Below are 26,132 nucleotides of genomic sequence, written 5' to 3' on the forward strand. Positions count from 1 at the left end.
ATGACATCCACTCAGCCTTGTTTGGGGGTTTTGTGCATTCTTACCTTTATATGCTAAGTGTATGTAATAACTCCTAGGTGTTACTGTGGGCCAGATACAGAGCAAGATGCATTGCTCATGCTACCTCATTCAGTCCTCTCTCAGGTTATGGAATGGAGGCCCAGAGAGGTCAGGCTTGTTGCCCAGGATCACATGGTAAGCAGAGCTGGGATTTGAACTGAGCTCTTTCTGACTCCAAAGCCCATGCTTGCAGCCAGTACACCATTCTCTCTTTCCTGGAGCACAACACCCACAGGGAGCCATTGCTCATTCCAAAGCATGAATGAGGTCGCTGTGTGTATAGATACGAATGAGTTAAATTTATTTACTCATTCCAAGTCGGCACGGGTATATTTTGAGTGTAAAATGTCAACTGGAATTTTTAATGTATGAAATCTTTCATCTGTCTTTACACCAATCTTTGTACAGACCAGCCCTCCTCCCTTGAGGATTTATTGTGGTTTTGATCTGTCTTGCCTCAAACCATTGAAATCTTTTCAAAGAGGCAGAGCTGTTTTCTTTTTATTTTTTCCTTCTCTTTGCTTTTTTTCCTCCCGCAGTACACTGGTACCAGGAGTGGACATAGTTTGCTATTCTGCTTGATCAAAGCACTCTACACCAATGTAACTTCCTGATCTTACTGGTAACAGAACTAAATGTTTCCATGTTCTGCCAAGATGGGTTGCCAGTTATCGACAGAGGGCTTGCATCTGGTAATAATTATTTACTAATTCTGTTTACCTTTTGATCTGGTTTTCAGTGTACAGCTGCAGCTATCAAGGCTATAAGAGAAAGTGGAATGAATCTGAACCCAGAAGTGGAAGGGACGCTAATTCGGGTACCCATTCCCAAGTAAGTTTGGCTGAAATTTACATATTTTGATGTTGGTTTCCTTGGGGAAGCCAACACCCATGATACTGTTAGGCTGATAGCGTACTTTACCTGTATTTCTCCTCCTGGCAAATTCCAACATCTTTTAAGGTCCAGTTTTACTGATTCAGAAACATTTATTGAGTACCTACTGTGTACGAGGGCTGGAGATGCAGCAGTGAACCTGATAAAGTCCTTGACCTCATGTACTTTACACTCTGGTGGGGAAGATGGGACACATAAGCAGATAAAGGCATTCCAGACAATGAGATGCGATGAGGAAAGAAAAGGCAGTGAGACCGAGTAGGGAGTGACTTGCTGAGGGCGATGGTGGCAGGGACAATTTTAGCCTGGGAGGCCTCTTTAAGGAAATACCATTTGCTGAGAGCTGAATGATGAGGAAGAGTCAGCCTCGGGGAGTGGGAACTGCCAGCACAAAAGCCCACGTCAGAAAAGACTTGTACTCTCGAATCCATGTTCCTTGAAGAGTTATTTTTACCTTAGTCCTTGCTTGTTGAAGAATTTTAGGCATAAGAATAGGATATTGTTAATTATATAAACATATAGAACTTAGATTATTAAATGAAAAAAATATACAGCAGCCCCCCTTATCTGTGGTTTTACTTTCAGTACTTTTTACCTGTGGTTAGCTGTAGCCCAAAAATATTACATGGAAAATACCAGAAATAAAGAATTAATAAGTTTTAAATTGTGTGCCATTCTGAGTAGTGTGATGAAATCGTAAGCCATCCTGCTCCATCCCACCTTGGGTATGAATCATTTCTTTGCCCAGGGTATCAACGCTGTGTATGCTAACCCCCCATTAGTTACTTAGTGGCTGTCTGGGTTATCAGATCGACCACTTGTGGTATTGAAGTCTTGTGTTCAAGCCATCTTTATTTCACTTAATAATGGCCCCCAAGTGCAAGAGTAGTGATGCTGGCAATTTGGACATGCCAAAGAGAAGCTGTAACATTCTCCTTTAACTGAAAAGGTGAACGTTCTCAACTTAATAAAGAAAAAAATCAGATGCTGAGGTTGCTAAGATCTACGGTAGTAAGCACAAATCATCTATCCATGAAACTGTAAAGAAGGGTGAGTACAGTACGCTAAAATATTTTGAGAAACCACATTTACATAACTTTTATTATAGTATAATAGTTCTATTATATATTAGTTAATGTTGTTAATCCCTTACGGTGCCTGATTTATAAATTAAATTCTATCATCAGTATGTAAGTTTATGAAAAAACATAGTATGTATAAGGTTCAGTACGATGCACAGGCATCCACTGGGGGTTTTGGAATATATCCCCTGCAGGTAAAAGGGGAGGGAGGGCTACTGTATGTTTATTTTTAAATTTAAAAAGAAAAAAAATGATAAGATCTTGACATGTTTAAGAAAGAGAAAGCCAGTGTGCTTGGAACTCAGGGAGGGAGGAGAGAGTGTTAGGAAAGGGAGTCGGACTAGTGAGTAGAGGCTGATGATCAGGCCACAGTAGGAGTTTGGGCTTTATTCTAATTGTAATGGGAAGACATTGGAGAGATTTAAACAGGGGAGTGACCTGATCGATCTGATGTTGACTTGTGGGGATCTCTCTGGCTGTTGATCAACAAATGGAATGTAGGGGAACAGAGTAGACACAAGGAGAACAGTGGGGAGGCAGCTGCTTAGTCCAGGTGAGATATGGATCTTCCGCCTGCTCAGATTCCGTAGCAGGCAGAATTAGTTTCTCCTCCGTAATCTCATTTCTTAATTAGCCTTTTTTTTAAGTCCTCACCTGAGGAGGGAAGATATATTTTCCATTAATCCTAGAGAGAGTGGAAGGAAGGGGCGGGAGAGAGAGAGAGAAACATCAATGTGACAGAGACACATCTATTGGTTGCCTCTAATAAGCACCCCAACGGGAGTGGGGGTAGGGGGGCAGGATTGGACCTGCAACTCAGATACGTGCCCTTGATCAGAAATCGAACCTACAACCATCCAGTGCACAGGCTGGTACTCTAACCATTGAACACACCGGCCAGGGCATAATTTCTTAATTATCTTTAAGTCCCTATTCCAACACAGTGCATTAAATTAATTCATTCCATCATTCAGCAAATATTTATTAAGCACTAACTACATGCCAGGTACTTTCCTAGCTGTCGAGATAAAGCAGTAAAGAAAACAAGCAACAAAAAGCCCCCTGTCTTTATAGGTGAGTAGGCATAGTAAACAGAAAACAAAGAAATACATACTGTAATATCAAGTGATGGTAAGGACTGTGAAGAAAAGCAAGGAGGATAAGGGGTTAGAGGGAGTTGGGGGTTTTATTGTGGATCGGGAGGTGCAGGAAGGAAGTGGCATTTGAGTGGAGACCTAAGTGAAATGAATGAATGAAGCTTTCAAATAACTAGAAGGGGAAAGGAGTGTAACACTAGTTGAGTGTCTTTCTGTGCCACGTATTACCCTGTATTCTTTTACACATGTTGCCTCATTGTCAGACCATCCCCTCCAGGTAGGTTTTTTTCCCAGGTATGGAAAGTAAGCTCAGAGAGGTAAAGTAACATCTCCAAGTTCACACTGCTAATGATGTAGTTGGGACCTAAACCGGGTTTAGTTAGTTCCAAAGCCTCAAGATGCACCCAAGTTAGCAACAAGAATTAATCCCCAAACTGAGAGTCCAGGAACTTTCTCCACTGAACTTTTTCCTGCTTTATGACCAGAACATGGCAATCTTATTTCATTATGTTCTCGGTACTCTAAGAATTAACACTCTGCCTTGAAATCAAATTAATTGGAAGCAATATAGCTTAGTATTTAAGTATCAGGTAGACCTGGGTTCAAGTCCAGGACCTATTTGCTCGGTTAATTCATTGATTTGCTCAGCCAATTTTCTGCTAATGTGTCATGTGCCCGGCTTGGTGTTGAATGCTGGGAACGGGTAGACCTAATGTCTGCCTTCATGGAGCTCACAGACTATGCTAGGCCCTTTGTTTATATTACCTGCAGCTTACTTGTGGAGTGTACTATTACCCACCGTTTATAGATGAAAACACTTAAATTAAGGGAAAGGGGCTTGCCCAAGATCACATGGTCAGTAAGTGGCAGTCAGGATTTGAACCCCAAGTTTTTCTGTTATCAACATGCCAGCTAAGTGTACGCATGGACATTAGAAGCGAGATTTGCAAGTGGAATGGATAGTAGTCAGCAGGTTTATTTTTTAGTTCTTGCTCTCCTGTCTGTGAAATCTTGGAAGAGTCACTTAACCTTCCTGAGCCTCGGTTTGCTCCTACACTAGATGAAGGGGCTGCTCTCAGAGGTCTGCCAGATCCCTCTCGGAGCTCCAAAATTCTGCCAAGCTATGAACTTATGCTGCCGAATGCTCATTGCTGGCTTCAGTTCCCCTCGAGTGGCCTGATTGTGTATCATGTTTTCCTTTCAAAGATCTAGTTCACATAATGCGCACCTCTGCAGCCCCACAGGACTTAACAGGACTTAGCGATCACTCTTGGTGCAGTGTATATTAGTTTGAAGGATCAGTGAGTTTAACTTGAATTTCCAAAGACATGCGGCTCGGTTACATTATATTTTACATTATTTTATGTTAACTAATGGGCGTAATCCAAGAGAAAGTTGACGGACCAAAACCGTCTGCTCCTGCAAACCTCATTTTTTATATACTTTCTTCCCTTTGACAAGGTGGTAAGGTCATGAGGCCCCTTACTGAATTGTATGCTTGGTAGTTTTCCAGATAAAAAATGAATGATCTGTTCTTTATTATGGAGGCTGCGTCATATGAGAGGATAAAGGTTGATTTAGATGAAAAAAGGACCAAGGTTTATATTTGGTTTTGGCAGTGACTTCCATTTGATTCTGGGCATGTCACCCTAGCAGCTCGCTGCTTTCGAGTGCCTTATTTGTAAAATAAGTAAAGTAGTAATGATAGGTAGAGATTTGGTAGGATTAGTAGAGAAAATAGATTAAGTAGTATGATCTCCTTAGAGGAAAGAAGCTATATAAATATAATTTTATTACCATTTAGTATACTTTGAATTTTAGATATATACACACAGGGTGGAGCAAAAGTAGGTTTACAGTTGTGAGTACACGAAACAAAGTTTATTTTTATATTATTATTTATTTATTATTGTATTATTTTCCATAGGAAAAACTGTAAACCTACTTTCCCCCCTATCCTGTATATACACGCACTTTAGGAGGAAAGGAATGAGTAAGGAAGGGAACTAATATGTTGAGTGCCTACTATGTGTTAGGAACTGTACTTCACATATACAGGGAAAGTGGAAAAGTACAGTTAAATTTGTGTTGGTATCACAGAAGCATGAAATTGAGTTCTGGCTTGTCTTTTTAACTGTGTGATAATGGCAACTGTCTCCACCTCTCTGAATCTCAGAGAATTAATCTGTAAAATATTTATAGGTCTTGCTTTATATGGTTATTGGGAGATTTCAATGAGATGATGTGTTGTTTTTTGAGATAATGATTTTAATGTGTAGCAAGCACCCAGTTAATGGTAGCAAATGTTCTTTCATTCCCTTACATATATAAGTAGGATCATCATTCCCTTTTAAGGAAGAGGAAACTTAAGATTCAGAGAGGTGAGGCATTGACTCTGGGTCACAGAGCTGGAAGTTGGCAAAGTTATACGGAGGAAACGAACACACCAAAGCTGATGTCAGGAGTTCGGGAGGTGGAAGGGAATCAGAAGCATAACTTCCTAGGATCAGTTCTGATTATAACATGTTGAGTTCAGTTCTAGGAAAATTTGCCTTTCCTGCTTGATCATGATTCTTCCTCTGCCTAATGACAGCCTGCAACTTTGCTTTTTTGTCTTAATTCTGGATGCCCAGAGCTAAGTTTTATTTTTAGTTGCAGCAGATCTTAGTTAGTGCTTCACCCTCATTACACTCCTTCAGTTCTGATCTTCTCATTTAAAATTAGTTGACTGAGTCTGTGACTCTCCCTGTAATCTGCCTCTGATCCTTTGGGGAAGTACGTGGAAGGTAATCCTAAATCAATAAGAGGTCAGACTTGGGGCCCAAAGTGGTCCTTGTCACTCAGTCCTCTTCACAGCCCTGGGGATGCAGCTCTGTGTGGCTGTGCGCAGGTTTTTCTCCTGGCTCTCAGCCAAAGACCAGCGAGCCTCAAGCTCGGGTTCTGTCCGTACCCACTGACAATGTGTATAGCTTTTGTTTTCTTCCCTGGCTAGTGTTCTTTCACATAGAGAAGTCAGTCAACTGGATAGGTTATTTGAACATCCCCTTTAATCAAGATTCACTGAAATCTATATAATCAAATTTTGGGTGCTATTTATTAACCAGCTACACTAAAGTTGTAGTGCTTGGAGTTGCTGTGCTGAGAGCTTTACAGTTTCTCCCCAAATTCTCACAGCACTACTATGATTTCAGGAGACTGTTCTTATGCCCATTTGACTGATCAGAGACCTGCAAAAATTCAAATCCTACAGAAAAATAAAACTTTTTACTCTTCCCCAAGTATTCTTCCCAGAAGTAACTATTGGTAGGTTTAGTATATATCCTTCCAGATTAAAACAAAACAAAAAACGCATATACAACATATAATTTACATAAATAGGACTAAATATCTCAGTACCACAATCTGCTTTTTTGCATAACATGCCTAGTGTACACCTTTTCATGGTACTTTCATTGTTTGTGTGGCAGAGAAATTCCCTTTGAGGTGGGTATAATACAGATGAGGAAACTGGGGATTAGTTTAAGTAATTGCTCAAGGTCACAGATTAGTAATTGGAGGAGTGATTATTCAAATCAAATCTGTCTGTTTCTGAAGCCCCTGTTCTTGCCACGTTATCACATTGCTCCTTGGGATATTGACCAGGAACCTACCTCCTTCCGGCTCTGTGGCCTCCTTGTCTAGCTGCCGTATCGCCTAGTGGATCTTGTGCTAGGGGTCTTGTGTATAATGTGCACAGTCCAGGAAATATTCCCTTTTCTTGCAACACCCCCCTGACACACAGACCTTTAGCCATCTTGACGGGAAAAGAGAAATCAGAGAAGAATGCCTAATAATTTAATTTGGGCTGGGCAGCCACAAACTGCATTTGAGCAACTGCAGCTGCCTTTCCAGCCCATTCATTTCCACCGCCTGCTTGCCACCCCTGCTTTCTCAGGGCCATTCATTCTGCTCACTGTGTTCCAGTGCCTTCCAGGCTTTAGGATGCCTGCCTTCTCCTCTTCAGTGTTGCTTCCCACCTGGCCTGTGGCTTTTTAGAAGCACCTCTTATTATTTCAGGTCCCAAGTGTGTAAATTGGGGGCTCCCTCCCAGCACAGATGTTCTGGTTTAAACACACAAGAACGTTCCATCAGAAATCAAGAGTAGAGCATAGACTGAGGAGAAAGTTGCCACCAACACCTGTGCAGAAGCTACACCCCAAAAGACAGGCTCATCCACATCCACCCCTCCTCTGTTCTCCACCCTTTGTGTCCTGCACCTGTTTGCAGAACCTGGCAATTGGCAGCTATGGGTCAGGTCACTAGTCCATTGCCTTTTCTATAGATTCTCTTTCTCCCACTGCACTTGGACTTGTAGGGAAGCTGGAAGAATAGTAACAACCTATATATCTAAGCAGAACTTAATGTTAGAGCACTGCTATTCTTGTTACTACCACTAGTAAGGTTAGTGTTTAGACTGGTCTGGCACCAACAAAGGAAGTCTGGAATTCAAGAGTCAGACTGCACTGGGCTCAACTCCCAGGTCTCCCGGGAATGTGTGTGGCCTTGGGCAGGTTACTTGATCTGTCTGAGCCTCCCTCTTCTAACCTGTAAAGTCCAGGTGATGATACCACTGATATCATGGAGGTGCTGTGAAGACTCGCTGAGCTAATGCATGCAGAGCGCTTCAGCTCAGAGCCTGGTGCGTGGAAAGAGCTCTGCGAGTGTTAATTATTGAAGGGGAGCAGATGACATTGGGGTCAGGTGTCCAAGCAGATATAAGTGGACCCTTACTGTGATGATAAGATTCCTTCTTATCTCTCTGTCTTGCTTTCTTTTCTTCACAGCACTTATGTGTCACTTTGTATATTTATTTTTTCTTTCTCTGCCTCCTTCACTAAAATGTGAATAGGAGGAACTTTTGTCACCTTGTTCGTGTACATATAAGCAGAAGCTGTTGCTCATATGTATAAGCTGTCGCCCCTGCCCCTGGAGCAGGTCCTGGCACATAGAAAGTATGCAGCCAATGTTGACGGAGTCAATGAATGTGAGCACTCACTACGTGCCCACTGCTGTTCCAGGTGCTATTGAGGTAGGTGTGTTATTACCCCTATGACAGGTGAAGAAACTGAGCCACAGCGGAATGGAGTTCTTTGTGCCCAGTGTCACACGGTTAATAAGTGGAAGAATAGGCAGACTTTCTCAGAGCCTGGGCTCGTAGCCACCATGCTGTCCTCTCTCTCAGTAGGACACATCACTAGTATTTTTATTACTGATATGATTCACAGCTGTAGAATAGTCAGTACCTACAGATGCAGGGTTCTGCAACCATTCTCTTTCTCATTTGCTCCTACACTAACTGTGGAAGAAAAGTAGCATTTACTATCGCCCCATTTGACAGTTGGAGGAAATAAAAACATGTAATGTTTACTGAGCACATCATCACATGCTAGCACATTTAGTAGCATAATATTTATAACAATCCCACTAAGTTAATGGTATTGTACACATTTGACAGATGGTAAAACCAAGGCCAAGAGGTAAAATTACTTACCCAGGGCCATACAGCTAAGATATGATAGATCTGGGCCTCGAACCCCAGCAGTCTGGCTTCAGAGACAGTTCTCCTGAACGCGTCTCTGGACATCCTTCTTTGAGGTTCAGAGAGGAAAAGTTAACTGTCCCTAGTTACTGATTTACTCTGTAAGTGGCAGAGCTGGGATTGGAAATCAAGTCTGCCGTGGTCCCCAAACCCGTGTTCTTTTTCCTGTACTTTCGAGCTGAGACAAGAGTTGCTTTCACTTATTCCTGGACTTGGATTTCTTCATTCTGGGGTGACAAGGAAGAAGATGAGTGACTTAATCAAGGTCACTCAGCTGAGAGTTCGGAGCTCAGCCTCTTTTCTCTTTCCCTCACAAGGGACTGTGTTTCAGGATGGTATGTCTGGCTTAGCCAGGCCTCAGTCACAGGACAGTCCTTTGAAAGCAGGTGGCCAGTGTGTCCCCACAGAGAACTAAAGTTTCTGCCGTGGGAGGAGTCCTTTCAGAGTACATGAATGATTGCCTTTGGGCAAAAAGGATGCTTACTGTCTTTCTGAGACATTAGGGCACGTAAGACAGGCCTGTGAGAAATAGGGTGGTGGGTGTGAGGAGAGGGGATTGTATACCTAGAAACAAAGGAAGCCTGGCTGGGCTACACAAACAAAAACATTTCCTTCAGGCCAGTGCCCAGCGGCAAGCAGTAAAGCTAGGCGTGTGTCTGCTGATTGCAGGCCGATGCTCCTGGCGGGGGTGGGGTGGGGGTGGGGTCTCCCTGAAACCCAGGGAGGAGGTGACAGGGTTTCTCTCCACAAGCTGTCAGAGATGTGTTTGATGCTTCCTTCTCCCTCCGCCTGTCACCCTCAGCTGCTGGAGCAGAACTTGAGCCTCCACTGCCCAGCTGCCTGCTGCCTCCTTGGTTCCCATTCTTTTCTCTCTGCTCACCACCCACTCAATAGCCCAAGCTCCAAGTGACTAAACCCGTTGATCATTCTCTCCCTCACCACTCACATCCTCTATCCCCAAGTCCTGGAGATTCTGCATTAAAATAAGAATGCAGCCACCATGAATTGAGTTTCTATAGCACATACGCACCGTCATTTCTCGTCATCTTGCTCCCACCCTCTTAGAAACATTCTTACTCCCGTTTTGCATGTGAGGAAAGTGAGTCTGGAGAGGTTGGAAGCATGCCTACAGTTCTGAAGCTAACAAGTGGCAGAGCTGGGACTCCAGGTCTTCTTGGCTTTAGTGCATGTCCTTTCTACCCTTTAAACGCTCCTCTAACTGACCAAAGATCCTTTGAAGTCTAGTGCTCTCATATTCTAACAGGTTTTTACTGTAATTGCCCGAGCTGAGCACAGCTTCCTCTGACACACACCTGGCGAATGGCTTTGTACGGGTGCCCCGTTCTCCTTGAAACCAGAGGAAGCATCTTTCAGTCAGTGTGCCTCTCTGCTGTGTGAGTTACCAGCGGGCATGCCCTCAGTTCCCATTGTTTGTGAGAACACGCTCAAGGAATTTTGCAGGAAGGCCCCCATCCAGGATGTTACTGGAAGACCTGCTGGAGGAGTTTGTACAAACAAAGTGTGACCTTGCCAGCTCAGCCAAACCCCTGCCTTGTGCTAGGAGGCTCTCTGACCCGAGCGGAAAAGCCTTCTGCCTCCATCACCCAACCCAGCCAGGCTCCTGCGTGGCGCGTCCTGAGCTCCCCGCTGCCTGCCTGGAGGCTCCTCTGCAGGCCTTAGCCACATGCTTAGATCTGGTTTGTACATTGCCGTCCACACAAAATACAAACCTCATCATGTTTCCTCAAACAGGTACGGTATTCTGTGTTGTTCTTAGGAACAGTCTGCTAAGACTCTTCCCTCCTGCCCACTTTTTTTTTTATTGTGGTAAGATATACATTAAAAATTTGCTATTTTAGTCATTTTAAAAAAATAATTTTTTTTATTGATTTCAGAGAGGAAGGGAGAAGGAGAGAGATAGAAACATGAATGATGAGAGAATCATTGATTGGCTACCTCCTGCATGCCCCCTACTGGGGATCGAGCCCGCAACCTGGGCCTGTGCCCTTGACTGGAACTGAACCCGGGACCCTTCAGTCCAGAGGCTGACGCTCTATCCACTGAGCAAAACCAGCCAGGGCCATTTTAGTCACTTTTAAATGTACCGTTCAGTGGAATGAAGTACATTCACATGGTCATGCAACCAGTCTCCAGAGCTCTTTTCATCTTGCAAAACTGAAACTGTATCCATTCAACAACTCCCCATTGCCTGATCCCCAAGGCCCCTGGTAATTGCTATTTTACTTTCTGTCTCCATGAATTGGACCATTCTAGGTACCTCATATAAGTGCAATCATATAATATGTGTCCTTGTGTGTCTGGCTTCTTTCTCTTAGAATAAAGTTTTCAAGATTCATCCATGTTGTAGCATGAACCCGAACTTCCTTTTTAAGGCTGAATACTATTCCTCTGTATGTCTGTACCACATGGTGCATCCAGGGTTCTGCTAAGACTCATTATGACATTGCCGGGCCTGTGTATGTCATCCTGCCCTTGCCAGCCTCTGCAGCCTCCTCCCCTGGGCCATCTTTCTCCTCTGCTTGCCGTACTGCAGCCGCACTGCCTCTTCTTAGTGTCTCGAGAGTATCCTCCTTCTTATTGGGAAAAGTGCCTCTGCTTTACGGAGTCCATTCCGTCTGGTGGGAATGATCTTCCTTAGCCCCGCCACTCTTACTCTACTTAAATATCACTCAGCTTAGTTATCACCACACGTAGTTCCTGGAGTCCACAAGGAGATCTTGGTCAGACTGCCTTTCCCTGCTAATTATTTTCATTGAAGTCTCTTTGTCTTTATTGTACTTATTAAGACTGCAACATATTGATTAACAGTGCATGTGTTTGTTTAATGATTGTGTTCCTTGCCAGACTGTAAACTCAGTTATTTTTGTTGTTGCTGTTGCTGCTGTTAATCCTCACCTGAGGATATTTTTCCATTGATTTTTAGAGAGAGTGGAAGGGAAGGGGAGAGACAGAGAGAGAAAACATCGATGTGAGAGAGACACATCAGTTGGTTGCCTCGACCAGGACCGGGATGGAGCCTGCAAGCCAGGTACGTGCCCTTTACCGGAATAGAACCTGGGACCCTTCAGTCCACGCTCTATCCACTGAGCCAAACCGGCTAATGTGTTTGATGCTATATCCTTAGTGTCTGACACAGTGGCTGGCACATGAAAGGTGCCCAGTAAATAGCTGTAGAATGATACTGTAAACTGAATGAATGAATGAATACTGAAGAAAGAAAATTTCAGGGCTATATGCTGGGAGCATTTGTATTTTAAAATGTGCATGAGATGTTAAATTACTAGTCAGATCTCAAAAAGTCATCTTACTGAAGCATAGATTGTTTGCCCTACCCTTTCTCTGTTGATAAAAACGTTCATGAGTAAACTCTTCATTATTTGAAGATGCCTCAGTGGTTGCCAAAACATAAACAACAATTGCAGCAAAAGCAGCTTACATTGTCTAATTGTTTATTCTCCCCCAACCTTGTAGTGTATACGTTCCATGTATTATCTCATCGAATTCTCACAATAACTCTGAAAGGTAGGTTTGTTTCTTGTTTATTTGTTTTCAATTTCTATTTCCAGATGAGATCATCAGAATTCAGAGAGTTTAGCCCTGGCTGGTATGGCTCCATTGGTTGGGCATCATCCCATGCACCGAAAGATTGCCGGTTGTTTCCCGGTCAGGGCACATGCCTAGGTTGTGGGCTCGATCCCCAGTAGGGGGCATGCAGGAGGCAGCCAATTGATGTTTCACTTTCACATCGATGTATCCCTGTCCCTCTCCCTTCCTCTCTCTCTCTCTCTAAAAAAAAAAAAAAAAAAAAAAAAAAAAAAAAAAAAAATCTATCAAAATGTTTTTAAACACCTCAGAGTCTAAATAGCTTGCTTAAGGTTAGTCAGCCAGTAAGTGGTGGCCCAGACGTGCGGGGCAGTCAGGGTGGAGCTAAGCTTCCTAGGCCACACCCTCCCCTGGTGCCTTTTCCCTCGGTAACTGGAATAGCCTTCTTTTTATCCGTTCTATATGCCGTGATTTTCTTTGAAACCAGAGTTTTATGGCTACAGAATTTAAAAGCTCAGGGCCTCCAGAACAAATTTGACTCCGATTGCACCATTTTAAGTCTCATGCCCTCCTGCCATTATATTTCTCCCTGTGCTTCTGCCTGAAATGCCCTCTCCTTTCTTCTGCAGCTGACAAATTACTCTGAATCTCCTGGGCATTTTCCAAATCTCCAGACAGTACGCATGCTCCCTCCACAGAAGGTCCGTCCCTCTGACCCAGCAGCAGTCATCCTCTTTCTCAGTAGTGGTTGACCGTTGTCCCCACCACTGCACTGAGCCTCCAAGAAGGTGGCCCAGGCCTGCCTCCGCTCGGAGCTCCTCAGCCTGGCCCAGGGTCTGGCACGGAGCACAGGGGCCTCCGCCAGTGCTTGAACCAGCACACGCCAGGCGCAGAGAGGCTGCTCCGATGAACTGGCTGAGTTCAGGAGCCTGGAATACAAACCAGGGAGTACTCGCAGAATCCACGAATGTGAGATGGAGACGATCGGATGTATTAATCACTGGTTTGGAAAGGCATTAAAATATTTCCATAATATAGTATGTTTCTTTTCTAAAACAGATGTGCCCTCGTTTCATGAGAAAGTAATTAAGTGTGTTTGATTAAAACATTCATAAATGCTATCATTTACTCAAGGCTACTTTCTTTATTGGTACTTTATACATGTGATTGCTCTCCCAGTCACCTTAAGATATTAAGGTGTTTTTAATATTTCCACCTTAGAAATGAGGAAACGGAGGCTCAGAGAGAAGTGAGTAGCGGGCCCAAGCGTAGTCAGCTTCTGGGTGATAGATAACGGAATGAAACAGGTCAGTCTGACTTCAGAGCCACTGCCTTTCCATCACCCTCACTGCTTCTAACCTTGTATTTTAGATACCTGCCAGCTCAACACCCCAAGCTCAGCCCTGCCCATGGGGTGCCCCCTCTTCTTCCTTCCCTTTTCCCCCTCCTCACTGTGCTCCCTTCCCCATTTCCTTAGATTATTTGCATCCTAAAACAAATATTTTTGTCCGTGTCAATAATTGGATATTATGTGTGGAAACTGTCTGGTGTTAACAGTGTGGTAATGTCACATTTACATTAATAAATAAAAAAGGCACTTAGTAAGGCTAAATTACATATATTGTGATTTTGTTTTCTTTATATTGCCTTTTGCTCTGAAGATTTTTTGAGCCCCAATTTATATATTTTTAAATGTATGGTATTTTCCCCTTCATGTAAAATATAAATAAAACAATATAGTGAAGAGGAAGTTGATTAAATTTTTTTTATTAAAGATTTTCTAAACAGTAGGATACCTATTTCAAATTATATATGAAATACAAGATTGAAATACTTCTTGTTAGGGAAGTTTAAGAGGTTTCTTACAGTCTTAGATTCATTTATTTTCTGCCCTCCTAGTATTTCAGCAGGATTAAGTTTTTTGAATCAGTGGATCAAGTTTTAATTTTCCTGTTCCTTCCTTATACCGACATATGCTTTGGCAGAACAAAAAAGAGACCTAAACATGTCATCATGATTTTTGTTCAATGAATTAAAAACCATAAAAGTAACAAGATCTGATCCAAATCCCTAAACTCCTGACATGGTGGTTTTGTCCTTTTCAGTCCCAAGCTTCATATTACTGGCTTTGAAAAGCTTTCTGCCTGGGAGCAGAGTCGTGGCAGCAGTGCCAAATTTATGGGAAATAGAGTACAAGGGGGGCAGCATGGAGCAGTGGAAAGAATACGGGCCAGAAAGATCTGGGTTTGAATCCCAGTTCTGTCACTCAAGCCTACCGGCAAGTCACTCAACCTCTGCCCCTCAATTTCCTCTGGACAGGATGGGGGTATGAGAATCTAGTTCAAAGAGCTGTTGTGAGGATTGGTAAGGTAAGATACTTAAAGTACTCACCTGGCATAGAGGGGCTTAATAATGGTAGTAATCAGGATCATTTTTATTTTGAGAATACCTTCAATTAGCTGAATCCAGAAGGATTTCTTTATAACACAGCTGTCTACTTTGTCTGTAGTGTATCTTTCTCAAAATTTTTCAGTTTTCTTCTCATCCCATCAGGGAAAAAATACCAGGTGGATGCCACTAAGTCTTTAACACATGCTTGCCACTGTTTCCCACGGAGCATGTATCCAGAACTTGGGATTGTCCTTACTGGGCAAGAACTGCATTGATTTTGAGGGTCAGGAACCATATGCCACGGATGTCCACTTTAGGACCTAGGGGGCAGAGGAATTTTGTCATACTAAGACCATTGACTTTTGAAACAGGACAGACTGGGTTTAGTTTTGTGTAAGATATTTAACATTCCTTTGGGTCTCATTTTTTAATCTAAAATGGAGTTCATGATCTTACAAGGCCCTCCATGATAGGAATTTCTGGTCTCTTTTCTTGTTGCTATCCTTTGTTATCTGCACTCCAGTCAATTCCTCAAATGAAACTTGGTCTCTGCAGCTCGGAGCCTTCCTACCTGCTCTTTCTTCCTCCTGGAAGTCTCCCTTTGCCATGCCAATGCTGGCAACTTGTTCTCGTCCTTCAGATCCTAGTGTGGTGTATTAGTCAGAATAAGATGGGCTGTGCTGTAGTAACAAGCAACCCCCAGATCTCCATGGCTTACACAACAGAAATGTATGTCTTGTTCATGCTGTATGATGGGCACTCTTCATCATAGTCACTCTGGGACCTAAGCTGATGGATAGTCATATGCCACGTATATTGTGGCCAGCAGAAGCTAATGTGGTGGAACACACCCCGGCTCTTAAAGCTTCTGCCCTGTGGCGATGCCCATAATCTCTCTCACATTTCATTGGCCAAAGCAAGTTGTACAGCCACACTGAGTGGCTGGGGAAACGCAAGGAGTAGGGACCAGAAGGCTAGTGAAAAGACCTCACGACCACCACATTAATATATTATTTCTCTAGGAAAGTCTTCCCTTAATTAGGACAGAAACTTTTAAGTTAGCTGAGCTTCTTTTGTGCTGTGACACCTGATGCTTTCCCATGTCCCTGTCCACAGCACTTCCCACACTATGTTGTCACTTTCTCCCCAGCTAATCTCCTTATGAGCAGGACAAAATGTTTATCAAATATGATGGCTTACTCTGCTGCCGGGATGTTGTGATGATTAATGTAACAGGATTAATAATAATTGCCTCATACAATTGTTATAAGGATCAGCATATAAAGTGCCTGTCCTGGTGGTTTATAGTAGGCCCTCCATGTGCTCATTGTTGTTGTTATGATGAGATGTTAGCAGTAAAAATAACTAACATTCATTAGCATTTATGACATGCCAGACGCCCTCCTGGGTCCTTATGGAAGTTAACTGGTGCGTTGGTTCTCACATGTTACGTTGGGACTCGCGTTGTTTCTCGGTCAGTTTTGAGGTGACTCACAAGTCATTTGCTATAATAATAGTCAAGATTCTAAAGGTTGCTACTTATTTGTTTTGGGTGAATTAGAGATTTAGAGATGATGCTGTTTCTGTAGTATCATTACTCATTTTCATCGCTTTCTTTAGTGGGAGAGAAGGGGATGGAGTTATAGCCAACAGTTGCTTCCTTTTATTGAGCAGTTAAAATGTGCCCGGGTCAGTGGCAAACACTGTACAGGCATCATCTCATGTGATCTTCACACCACTGCCTGAGACAGGCACTGACAAGTCCCAGTATAAAGACGGAAAAGCTGAGGAGAGCAAGTCTTACACTTCTTGTAAGTGGCATGGCTAGGATTTGCCCCTCATATTCCTAGACTCCTTGGCTCATGCTTTTAAGCAGAACTCTTACTGGTTCCTCTCAGCTAACTCACCAGGAACCTTACCTGACCCTGAGCATCCCCATGGGCGTGTGTCAGGAATGTGAAGCTCATCCACCATCAGAGAGTAAGGTTACAAACTGTTGAGCTAATGGACAGTGTGATGTTAAATTTTTCTCTTTTATCAGAGTAACCAGGGAGCACAGGGAAATGCTGGCAAAACTTGCCAAACAGAACACCAACAAGGCCAAAGACTCTTTACGGAAGGTTCGTACCAACGCAATGAATAAGCTGAAGAAATCAAAGGACAAGACCTCAGAGGACACCATTCGACTCATAGAAAAGCAGGTACTGTTCCCAGCAGATGTAATGCCTCTGTATCTGATCCAGGCAATCACTTGTTCATGTCTAAAGTGAGGAAAATGAAGATAAGATACAGCAACCTGGTCCTTCATTGATGTGATTTTCGTTGACTGGGTCTCTGTCCTGGGCCTCGCCCTGTGCTGGGCCCTGGGAATAGGGAGGAGGAGGAGATCTGCTGACCTTTCCCTGTGTGCCAGGCTCTGCCATACACTTTCCATCACTTCATTTATCCTTGTCACTACAAAGCTGTGAGGGGTAGGCAGCAAGGAAACAGGTCCAAGGAAGCGGAATGGCTTGCCCAAAGTCATACTGCTGGTAAAAGGTAGAAATGGGATCCAAAGACAGGTAGCCTGACTACAGAGCCTATATACATTATTGCTCTCCTGTCCCAGTTTGGTGGTCTGGGTGCTGAGATGTGAGAACTTAACAGTGTTCTTGGTGTGCCCAGCGGTGACACTTACACCTGTCACTGGAAAAAAAGGGGGACATATATAATACTTTCAGTCATAAAGGTAAAAAAAAAAAAAGAAAGAAAGAAAGAAGGAAATCCACCCTGGCTGGTTTGGGTCAGTGGATAGAGCGTCGCCTGCGGACTGAAGGGTCCCAGGTTCCATTCCGGTCTAAGGGCACATGCCTAGGTTGCTGGCTCAATCCCTAGTAGGCGTATAGGGGGCATCCAATCAATGATTCTCTCTCATCATTGATGTTTCTATCTCTCTGTCCCTCTCCCTTCCTCTCTGAAATCAATAAAAATATATTAAAGAAAGAAAGAAATCCAACCAGGAAATGACAGTGGCCTGACCTGGGTGGTACAGTGGAATTAAGGTAGGAAGATGAACTTACCAGTATTTAGGAGATAGAATTTATAATGTTGAGTGTACTGTAAAGTGCTTACCCAAAGCCACCTTGTCCACAATAAAAGCATTAGTTTAGTGAGCCTTTGAGCAGGATGCGGACCAAGAGGGAAGGGGTGGAAGGCAGGACACCTGGAGGAGGCCATACGTGGACTCCCTGCTCCCTTTCTCCTGGGCCAGCTAGTCACAGGCCAGGCCAGACAGTCACCCAGGGGAGAATTTTAGATGGATTCCTGGGCCCTGCTCCTGAATTTTCTGATTCAGCAGGTCTGCCCAGGAATGTGTATTTTTAAAAAGTTCCCTAGGTGATTCTGCAAAAGCAGACAAGGTGTGGCAAGGCACCTGAGTTTAAAAGAGATTGTTCTGCAGTTGGTGTCCTTTGGCCTCGGGGAAGTTACACGGCTCCTCAGTCTTTTTCTTCTGTAACAAGGGATTTGTAATTCTAACTGTGAGGGTTGCCCTGGGGCTGCTAGAAGCACTATTACCTGACACCCAGACCCTCAAAGCTCCCTGCTTGCCATCCATGGCCTCTCCTCTCTCCCTGCACCAGCTGACAGAGATTCAGAGGCGAGCTGGCCTCTCTGAGCCCTGATCAGTCCTGGGAGAGTCCAGGCCTGGCCCCCGATGAGCCAGCTCCTTGTCCATATCCCCAGGGCTTTCATCTCTACAGCTGATACTTGGCCCCTTGGTTGCTTCCTGGTGGTAAGTCCTCACTCAGCAAATCTGGGCATCTGCCTCAGGGACCAGAGCCCGTGCCCCTTGCAAAAGAGAATGATGGATAACCAGCTCTCCTGATGAAACCCGCCTGACAAAGACCTTGCTGGAACCCTTTGGCCCCTGGCACCTGGCTTCTCACCTTCCTCTTCAGATTAGATATTTTATTCAGTGCTTGTTACTGTACGTTATTTTTTAAAGTGCAAGTAACTTTATTTGTTTTTTCTGATACTAAACCAATCCATGTTTCATGTAAATTTTTTTAAAATTAAGAAGTGAAATTTCATCACCATTATTAACATTCAAATGATCTCTGTAAGCATTTATGTAATATTACAAGAAAAAAGATCCTACTATATATTTATTTTACAACAATCTTTATTTCTAAGATATTATCATTTAAATATTAGTTCTTGCCATTATTGATAAAAACTTTTTACTGTCATGTGGTTCAAAGTTCGATAAGAAAATAGGAGACAATTTTGTACACACTTCATTTTGTTCTTTTTTTCTGACAGAAGGCACCGATCTTCAGTTTTTGGTGTGTGCTTTTATTTAAGTTAAATAGGCAGGGGCTGATTGTTGCTTTATCAAGCAGTTTTAAAAACATATTTGTTTACTTTGTTCCTGATTATCAAAGTATTTTAGAAAATGCAGAGAGTTCAGAAGACTGTTTTTAAAAATGGGGGAAAATTCACCCATTAATCCCACATTGCAGGAACAACTGCTCTTAATATTTTGGAATTTTTCTCCCACCCACTTTTTTAAACTACATAGTTTTAAACATGATTGAGAACATGTACTGTACGTACAATTTGTATACAGCTTTTTATTTTCTGTTCAGCATTAAAACCATTAGCATTTTCTTGTGTCTTAAAATCTTTTTATAAACAGACATTTCTAATGGTTGCAAAACAGTCTGTGGTCATACCATAATTCATGTAAGCCCTGTTGTTGGACATTTAAGTTTGTTTAAACGTTTTTGTTATTTTAAGAAAGGTTGCAGTGAATATTTTTATACACACATCTTCGTTGAGATGATTTCCGTAGGATACAGTCCCAAGTGTGGAATTACAGCGCAAAGGGAATGCATGTTTTAAGGTTCTTGGTACAGAGTGCCTAAGTCACTCATGGGTTTTTAGAATATGTGTATTTATTTATTTATTTATTTATTTGCCTTTTCTAATGCCTAATATTTGAACCTAGAATTTTTAATGTGAGCTTAAAATGTTGCTTATGTTAGGAATGTTGCTTTTACTTCCACACTCCATTGGAAAGATTAAGTTATTCTTTGTATAAATTCATACAATTTTTCTAGAGGATAGTATGGCAGTCTGTACCAAAATTCATACATTTCTGATTCACTGACTTGGGAATTTATCTAAAATAAATTGTCAAAAATCTTATCTATTTTTTTATTGTTTAAAGTATTACATATAGTAGTACATATATCTCCTTTTTTCCCCCCATTGACCTTCCCCCAGCCTCCCCTAACCCCTGTCGAATGCCCAAAAATCTTATCTATTGAAGTGTGTGTTGATTATGTATAATTGTAGAAAACTGGAAACTGTCTAAATTTCTAACAGTGGGAAAATAAGTTGTTTTACATTCCTTAACTGGAATCTACATATAGCAACAATTATAAAAATATTTTACAGATGTGTTTTTGGAATTTATTTTTTAAAGGTAGATTACATAACAGTATTATAATATTTTATTTTTATAATGAAGAGTTTCATGTACATAAAAAGATTGGCAGCTTATCCACTTAAATGTTAATGGTGGTTATTTCAGGTAATGGGATTATAAACAATTTTAATTTTATACTTCATGAGATTTTCTTAATTTTTAAAAATGTCCAAATGTCTTTTGAGGTCATATTTTTCAAAATTGTATCATAAAAATGTTTTGTCTTCGGTCTATAAGAAGGAAATGATTCTATGGTGGGTTCTTTCCCTGCAGTCATGTCTGACTGCCTCCTTACCCCCCCCCCCCCCAAAACGCTGCCCCTCCCTTCCCCGCCCCCAGCTCAGGCCAGCTCTGCTGAAGAAGGCCCAGGGTCTCCCAGCCGGGCTCTGACATCTGTCAGCCTGCTGTTTCACCTTCGCTGCAGTTTGCTGTAAATGGGCCTGCTGAACATTAAAGCACTTGGCAGAAACCACCAGTAAATCTGGCCAAGATCCTTTCACTGCTGCCTTTTTCTGAGAAACGGAACTGCTCTGAAGTGACGCTGGGTGCTAGTGGGGCTGAAGGAAGGAAAGGCTCCCAGCAGACGGGCAGCAGGCGGCACTGAGTGAGGCAGAGGGAGCAGCTCCCAGTGGCCCCGAGGGTGTTCTGAGCCAGGCCTCAGGGAGCCTGCCCCAGGGCGCACTGTGTGCTGCCTCCCCTCTTCCGCTCTACCTTTCATTTCCCGAACTTGTCGGGAGCAGAAGTGACGGTGATGCTGCTGATGCTGATGGTGGTGTAATCTTTGTGCGGCAGCACACGGAACGGAAAGGGCTCTGGCTGTGCAGTCAGGACGGCTCTTGGGCTGGTCAGCTCCCAGGCCAGCAAGTGGCTTCACCTTTCTGAGCCTCTGGTTCCTCACTGTAAGTGGGAGCAGCAAGCCTCTCTCACAGGGTGGGTAAGAGGACCAAATCCCACAGCTGCTTAAAAGTGGCCAGGACGGTTGCTGGTCCTCAGTAATTCTCTGCCTATTTGCCCATCCCACGTCTCTCTCCTCACCAGGGACTGGGATTGACTGTTTTATGAGCCCGCATTTCTGCCTGGAAGGAGGCAGGACTAGGCCAGGTGCAGTGGTCTCTGCGGGGGGCCGAGTTCTTGGCTCAGTCTCATTACTGACTTGATGTGATTCTGCACGGGTTAACATTTTATGCCTTGGTTTATTCCTCTCTAAATAGGGATAATACCTGTGCCACCTGCCTTACAGAGGTTATGTGAGGTTGTTGGATTTGAATGAAGTAACAGAGAACAAAACATTTTTGCATACTATAAACTATGCAACCGTCAGGTGAAATAATTAACTTTCATAATACATTCAAGGGAGATGAGTATGGTATTTCATATGTTTTGAAGATTATGTGAAATAATGTGTGTCAACTTTTTATCCCATGTCAGGCATGTAGTGAGTGGTATCCTTGTCGTTGTTATTTTAAGAAGTCTGATAGAGATGGAAAAGATGAACTTGCAGGCAGACTGTCCCCAAGGGCACTCTGTGCCTGTAATGTAGTAGAAAGTTAGTAAATATTTTCATTAATTAATTAATTTGAGGAGATGTCAGGAAGTGACAGTACAAATCAGAGTAACACAAGCAGCATTTGCATAGCAAATAACCAATTTAAAACATGCTTGCATATTCATGACTTTGTTTAACCCTCCCAACTACTCTCTAGGGAAGGGACCAGCACCCCATTTGATAGATGAGGAAACTGAAACTCAAACGGGGGAAAGGACTTGTACATTGTCACCGTGCTGAGAATTTAACCCAGAACCCACATTATCAAATTGTTCCCCTAAGTACTCTTTCCCTCCAGTCCCCATCTCTGTCCCCAAACGCCATTTTCCAGAGGAGGCTTGCAGCCCTGTTCCTGGCTGCCCGGGGCTGCCAGCCTACACGTGCTGGAGTGCTGCTGGGCACCACGCCATACCCCATGCAAGGCAAGCTGCTCAGGTGGGGGCAAAAGAAGCATTTCTAGGGTTGGCAGCACCCGGGTGAGGAGGGACCAAGCAGCCATTCTGAGCTCTCCCAGCAGCCCCAGGAGCTTTGCTTTTCAGCTAAAAAATGTGCAGTTGTTGCTATGGTGAGAGCCTGGCTGGCTGTGCCTGGGGCCAATTGCTCCAAATCCTTTTTAGTTTCTACCCTTTCCAGTGCATTAATTTTGCAGTTCCTGGCCACGGCCTGTGGTCTGCAAATAAAGATGTCAAACAGCCACTGTGCTTCTGAACACAGATCCTGAGCACTGTGTACCCCTCAAAGCTTCCTGCCGAGGCTTCCTGCCTTAGGGCCCTTTAAGACACGGGAGGGAGATTGCAACACCTACCAAATTGTACTGTGTTTTTCATTCTGAGGGAGTATGGGTTTATTGCAGAAAATATAGAAAAGCACAGAGAACTTTAATAATTATTCATTTAGTAACTACTTCCTGAGCACTTGCCAGTCCTGGGGATGTGACAGATGCCACATGAATAATATATCAGCTATCTTCCCATCACTGGAAGATAATCACTATTAATATTTTGACAGCTTTCCTCCCAACTTTAAAAATATGCATAATTTTGAACATTTGAGATTGTTTCTGCTTTGTATACATATACACAATTTCATATCCTGCTTTTTCTTTAATTCAGGGGTAACATAAGTATGTTTCTATGATATTGTAAGTAAATATCTTTAAGCATCCTTTTTCCATGGTTACAAAAGCAATCCATGCTTCTTATAAAATAGTTAAAATTCAAACATTTCAGAAATATATACTGGAATCTTACTCCTATTTATACCCTCTTCATAAGAAATGGATCCTCTTAACCTGTTTTTGTTGTTCATCCTTACCCGAGGACATTTTTTCCCATTGATTTTTTTAGAGAGTGGAAGGGAGGTAGGAGATGGAGGAGAGAGAGAGAGAGAAGCATCGATGTGAGAGAGACACATTGATTCATTGCCTCCTGCACATTCCCTGACCAGGGCCAGGTAAGGAACCTGCAACCCAGGTACATGCCCTTAACCAGAATAGAACCCAAGCGAGACCTTTTGGTCCCGGGGCCGACGCTCTTAACCTCTGAGCCAACCAGCCAGGGCTTAACCCTTTTTAATTTTTATATGTATCCAACTACTTACCCATTCTTTCACTTTTGATTTTCTGTTTTTTCATTATTAAAAATAAAGCTTAGATAAATATCTTTGTTTAAAGAACTTTTTTCAGATTCTACTAATGTGGTAATTTTCCCATTGAGAGAATTTGGGGTTAAAAATGGTATGAACATTTGCATCAATTTGAATCCCTATTGATGATATGTGACCTTATCCATTTCACCATAGCTTCTTGGCATTGAATATTGTAATTAAAAACCACAACATCAAATTTTGTTAACTCTGATGACTGAATTATGTCTTGTTTGAATTTCCATTTCTTCAGTGTCTATTGAATTTTCCATGTTTGTTAACCAGATGTATTTCATTTTTTTTTCAAGACGTTTTTCTGCTTAACTATTGGGATCTTAATATTCTTCTTATCAATTAGTGTGAGGGCTTTATACAGTAGAATGTCTGAGTGCAGGAAATTCTAGAAGTTCCTTAAGGGACAGATATGGCTGGCTTCTCTGTACCCTATGAAATTAGTTAAGAATTTGGAATCAGACTACCCAGGATTAACTTTTGTCATTGCTACTTTCTAGTTGTGTATCCTGAGCAGGTTATCTAACTGCCTCAGTTCCCTCACCTGTGAAGTGGGGTTAATAATGGGGTACCTGTTAGGAATCAGTAAGAGTGTGTACATCAAGTTTTAGTAGAGTGCCTGGCTGGGACTCAATGGACGTGAGCTTATGTCACCATTATTATTTCCCAGATAACCTTATCAGAGTTCTGGAATGTTTCTCCCCCGCCCTCTTCCAGCCCTGGTGACCAGGCTGTCTCATTTTGTGTTTTTGCAGATCAGCCAAATGGCCGACGACACCGTTGCAGAGCTGGACAAGCATCTGGCAGTGAAGACCAAAGAACTCCTCGGATGAAAGTCCACGGGGCCAGTTTCTAGTGACCCACCTGGTGGCAGATTGGCATCTCTGTACCCCGTCCACACGGAAGGCCGACACCCTGTGCTCATCAGTCCTTGTGAGGCCCAGCCTTCCAGAGGGACACCCAGACTGGTTCAGTCTCTCCCTCCGGCCCCGTCGCCCCGTTCTGCTCTGGGCCTTCTGGCAGGGGTGGACCTTTGGAGAATGTCTGCTGCTGCCTAGCGACCAGGGCCACCGGCAGGCTAACCACGGACTAGTCCTCATCTCAGAGCCTCCTTCCCAAATAATTAGCCCGGCCCTGTCCCCAAATTTCAGCTGTGCTTGGGCTGATGTGGGCCTTCACTTGTGACTGGATACTTTTGCTAGAGGCCTATTTTCACCAAGTAATAAAATCAAATTAAATTGGAAGAATAATAACCTTAAAGGAAATGATAGAGTCCGTGTGGATGAATGATTTCTAAGGAGCTGGTGTGTGTAAAGCAGCCAGACAATACTTTTCCCTCAGAGTCATTCACACATGCTCTTTACTCTCCGGGACCTTTCCCCCACTCCTCACCCGGCCGGTCCTGTGCCTGCTTCCTTCTCAGCGGGGCTGGCACTTCCTCGGAAGCCTCCTCTCCCCAGCTGAGGACCCCTAGTATTGGCTCTCACAGCACTATTGTTCTCACCTGAACCTTAGCTATTCTCTGATAATTAGTCTGTGTATCTTCAGGCTTTGACATAATGCCTGGAACCAATAGGCACTCAAATGTGTTGTGAATTAATTGCATGTAATACTTGCACAACAAATGCTGGCTTCTTTTCCTTTCTTCCCACTCTTAACACTTTCATTCCATCACCTTCCACTCTTGCTCTGTCCTCAATATTTACTTGGTAATGAGGTACCTTTCCCCCAGGGTCTGCCTCTTAGTGACAGACAAGCAATTTTTAGTGGTTCATCTTTGGGTACTGGATTAAGTTAGTTTTCCCCTCCCCAATAATTTTTCTTTTAATCATTTGTTTGTTCATTCATTCATTCATAATATAACCATGATGAGCTAAATACAGTTCTAGGCAATATTTTAAAAATATATTTTTATTGATTTCAGAGAGAAAGGGAGAGGGAGAGAGAGAAACATCAATGATTAGAGAGAATCATTGATTGGTTGCCTCCTACATGCCCCTCTTTGGGGATCAAGCCCAAAATGCAGGCATGTGCTCCAACTGGGAATCAAACCGTGATCTCCTGGTTCATAGGTCGATGCTCAGCCACTGAAACATGCCCATCAGTTGTGTGTCAGGTACAGCGCCATGTGCTGGGAATACAATAAGGGGCTCGATGCGGCACCCGTCTTTGAGGGTGTGCGGTGCCCAGGACTGACCTGCTATTTGTAATGTCATGGGTGGAAGGTAGGAAGTTCATCCCAGTTCTGTCAAATGTCTGCCTTTAGAAGGGCACCCACTTTGGCAGCAGCAGGGCCCAGCCACACTCCGAGCAGCGTCAGCTTCTCCACTGTCTGACTCCTCTGGGGCTCTGCTCCGCGCTGGGGGGCATCGGGGTCCCTTTGCCCTCTGCTTGCACTGGTGGAGCAGGCTGCATGGCAGCCAGTGCAGGCTCAAGGTCAGCATCAGGTCGAAGGTGAAAGAAGCTGACACATGTCCTGCCCTGCTTTCCTGTCCTCTGTCAGACCCTGTTCTCCAGCCCCGAGTAGCCATCCCATAACTAGAAGTCCGCTGGAGGAAGAACAGGGTCGGAAAGAGCAATCGAGGAGCCTTTTTTGGGGTAACCCGCCTAGCAAGGGCTTTGCAACAGTCTTTCGTGAGTGGCTGAAATTCCCCACTCACTGCAAATGTGCTTCTCAAAGATGCAGGATTTTTTAATAAACAGAGGAAATGATAAATTATGTTGTAATTCCACTCCAAAGGCATTTGGTTCTTAACAGCCAAATCCTCTGTAGTCTTTAAATAAACAAAAA

General features: G+C 43.3%; 1 protein-coding gene across 2 annotated transcripts in view; it reads left to right on the forward strand.

Annotated features, from left to right (window-relative positions):
- MRRF (mitochondrial ribosome recycling factor) overlaps window positions 1-25,901 on the forward strand; it is a 42,263-nt gene extending 16,362 nt beyond the window's left edge. Inside the window, exons 5-8 of one of the 2 annotated variants that reach the window (XM_079790634.1) lie at window positions 800-891; window positions 12,204-12,254; window positions 16,708-16,867; window positions 24,097-25,901. In XM_079790634.1, coding sequence (XP_079646760.1) covers window positions 800-891; window positions 12,204-12,254; window positions 16,708-16,867; window positions 24,097-24,174 — 381 coding nt within the window. In that variant the 3' untranslated portion in view covers window positions 24,175-25,901. The remainder of the gene's footprint in view (window positions 1-799; window positions 892-12,203; window positions 12,255-16,707; window positions 16,868-24,096) is intronic. The other variant, XM_079790635.1, reaches the window with a different exon arrangement.
- Window positions 25,902-26,132: the final 231 nt, after the last annotated feature.

This window comes from Cnephaeus nilssonii (genome assembly GCF_951640355.1).
Source record: "Cnephaeus nilssonii genome assembly, chromosome: 14".
Lineage (NCBI taxonomy): Eukaryota > Metazoa > Chordata > Mammalia > Chiroptera > Vespertilionidae > Cnephaeus > Cnephaeus nilssonii.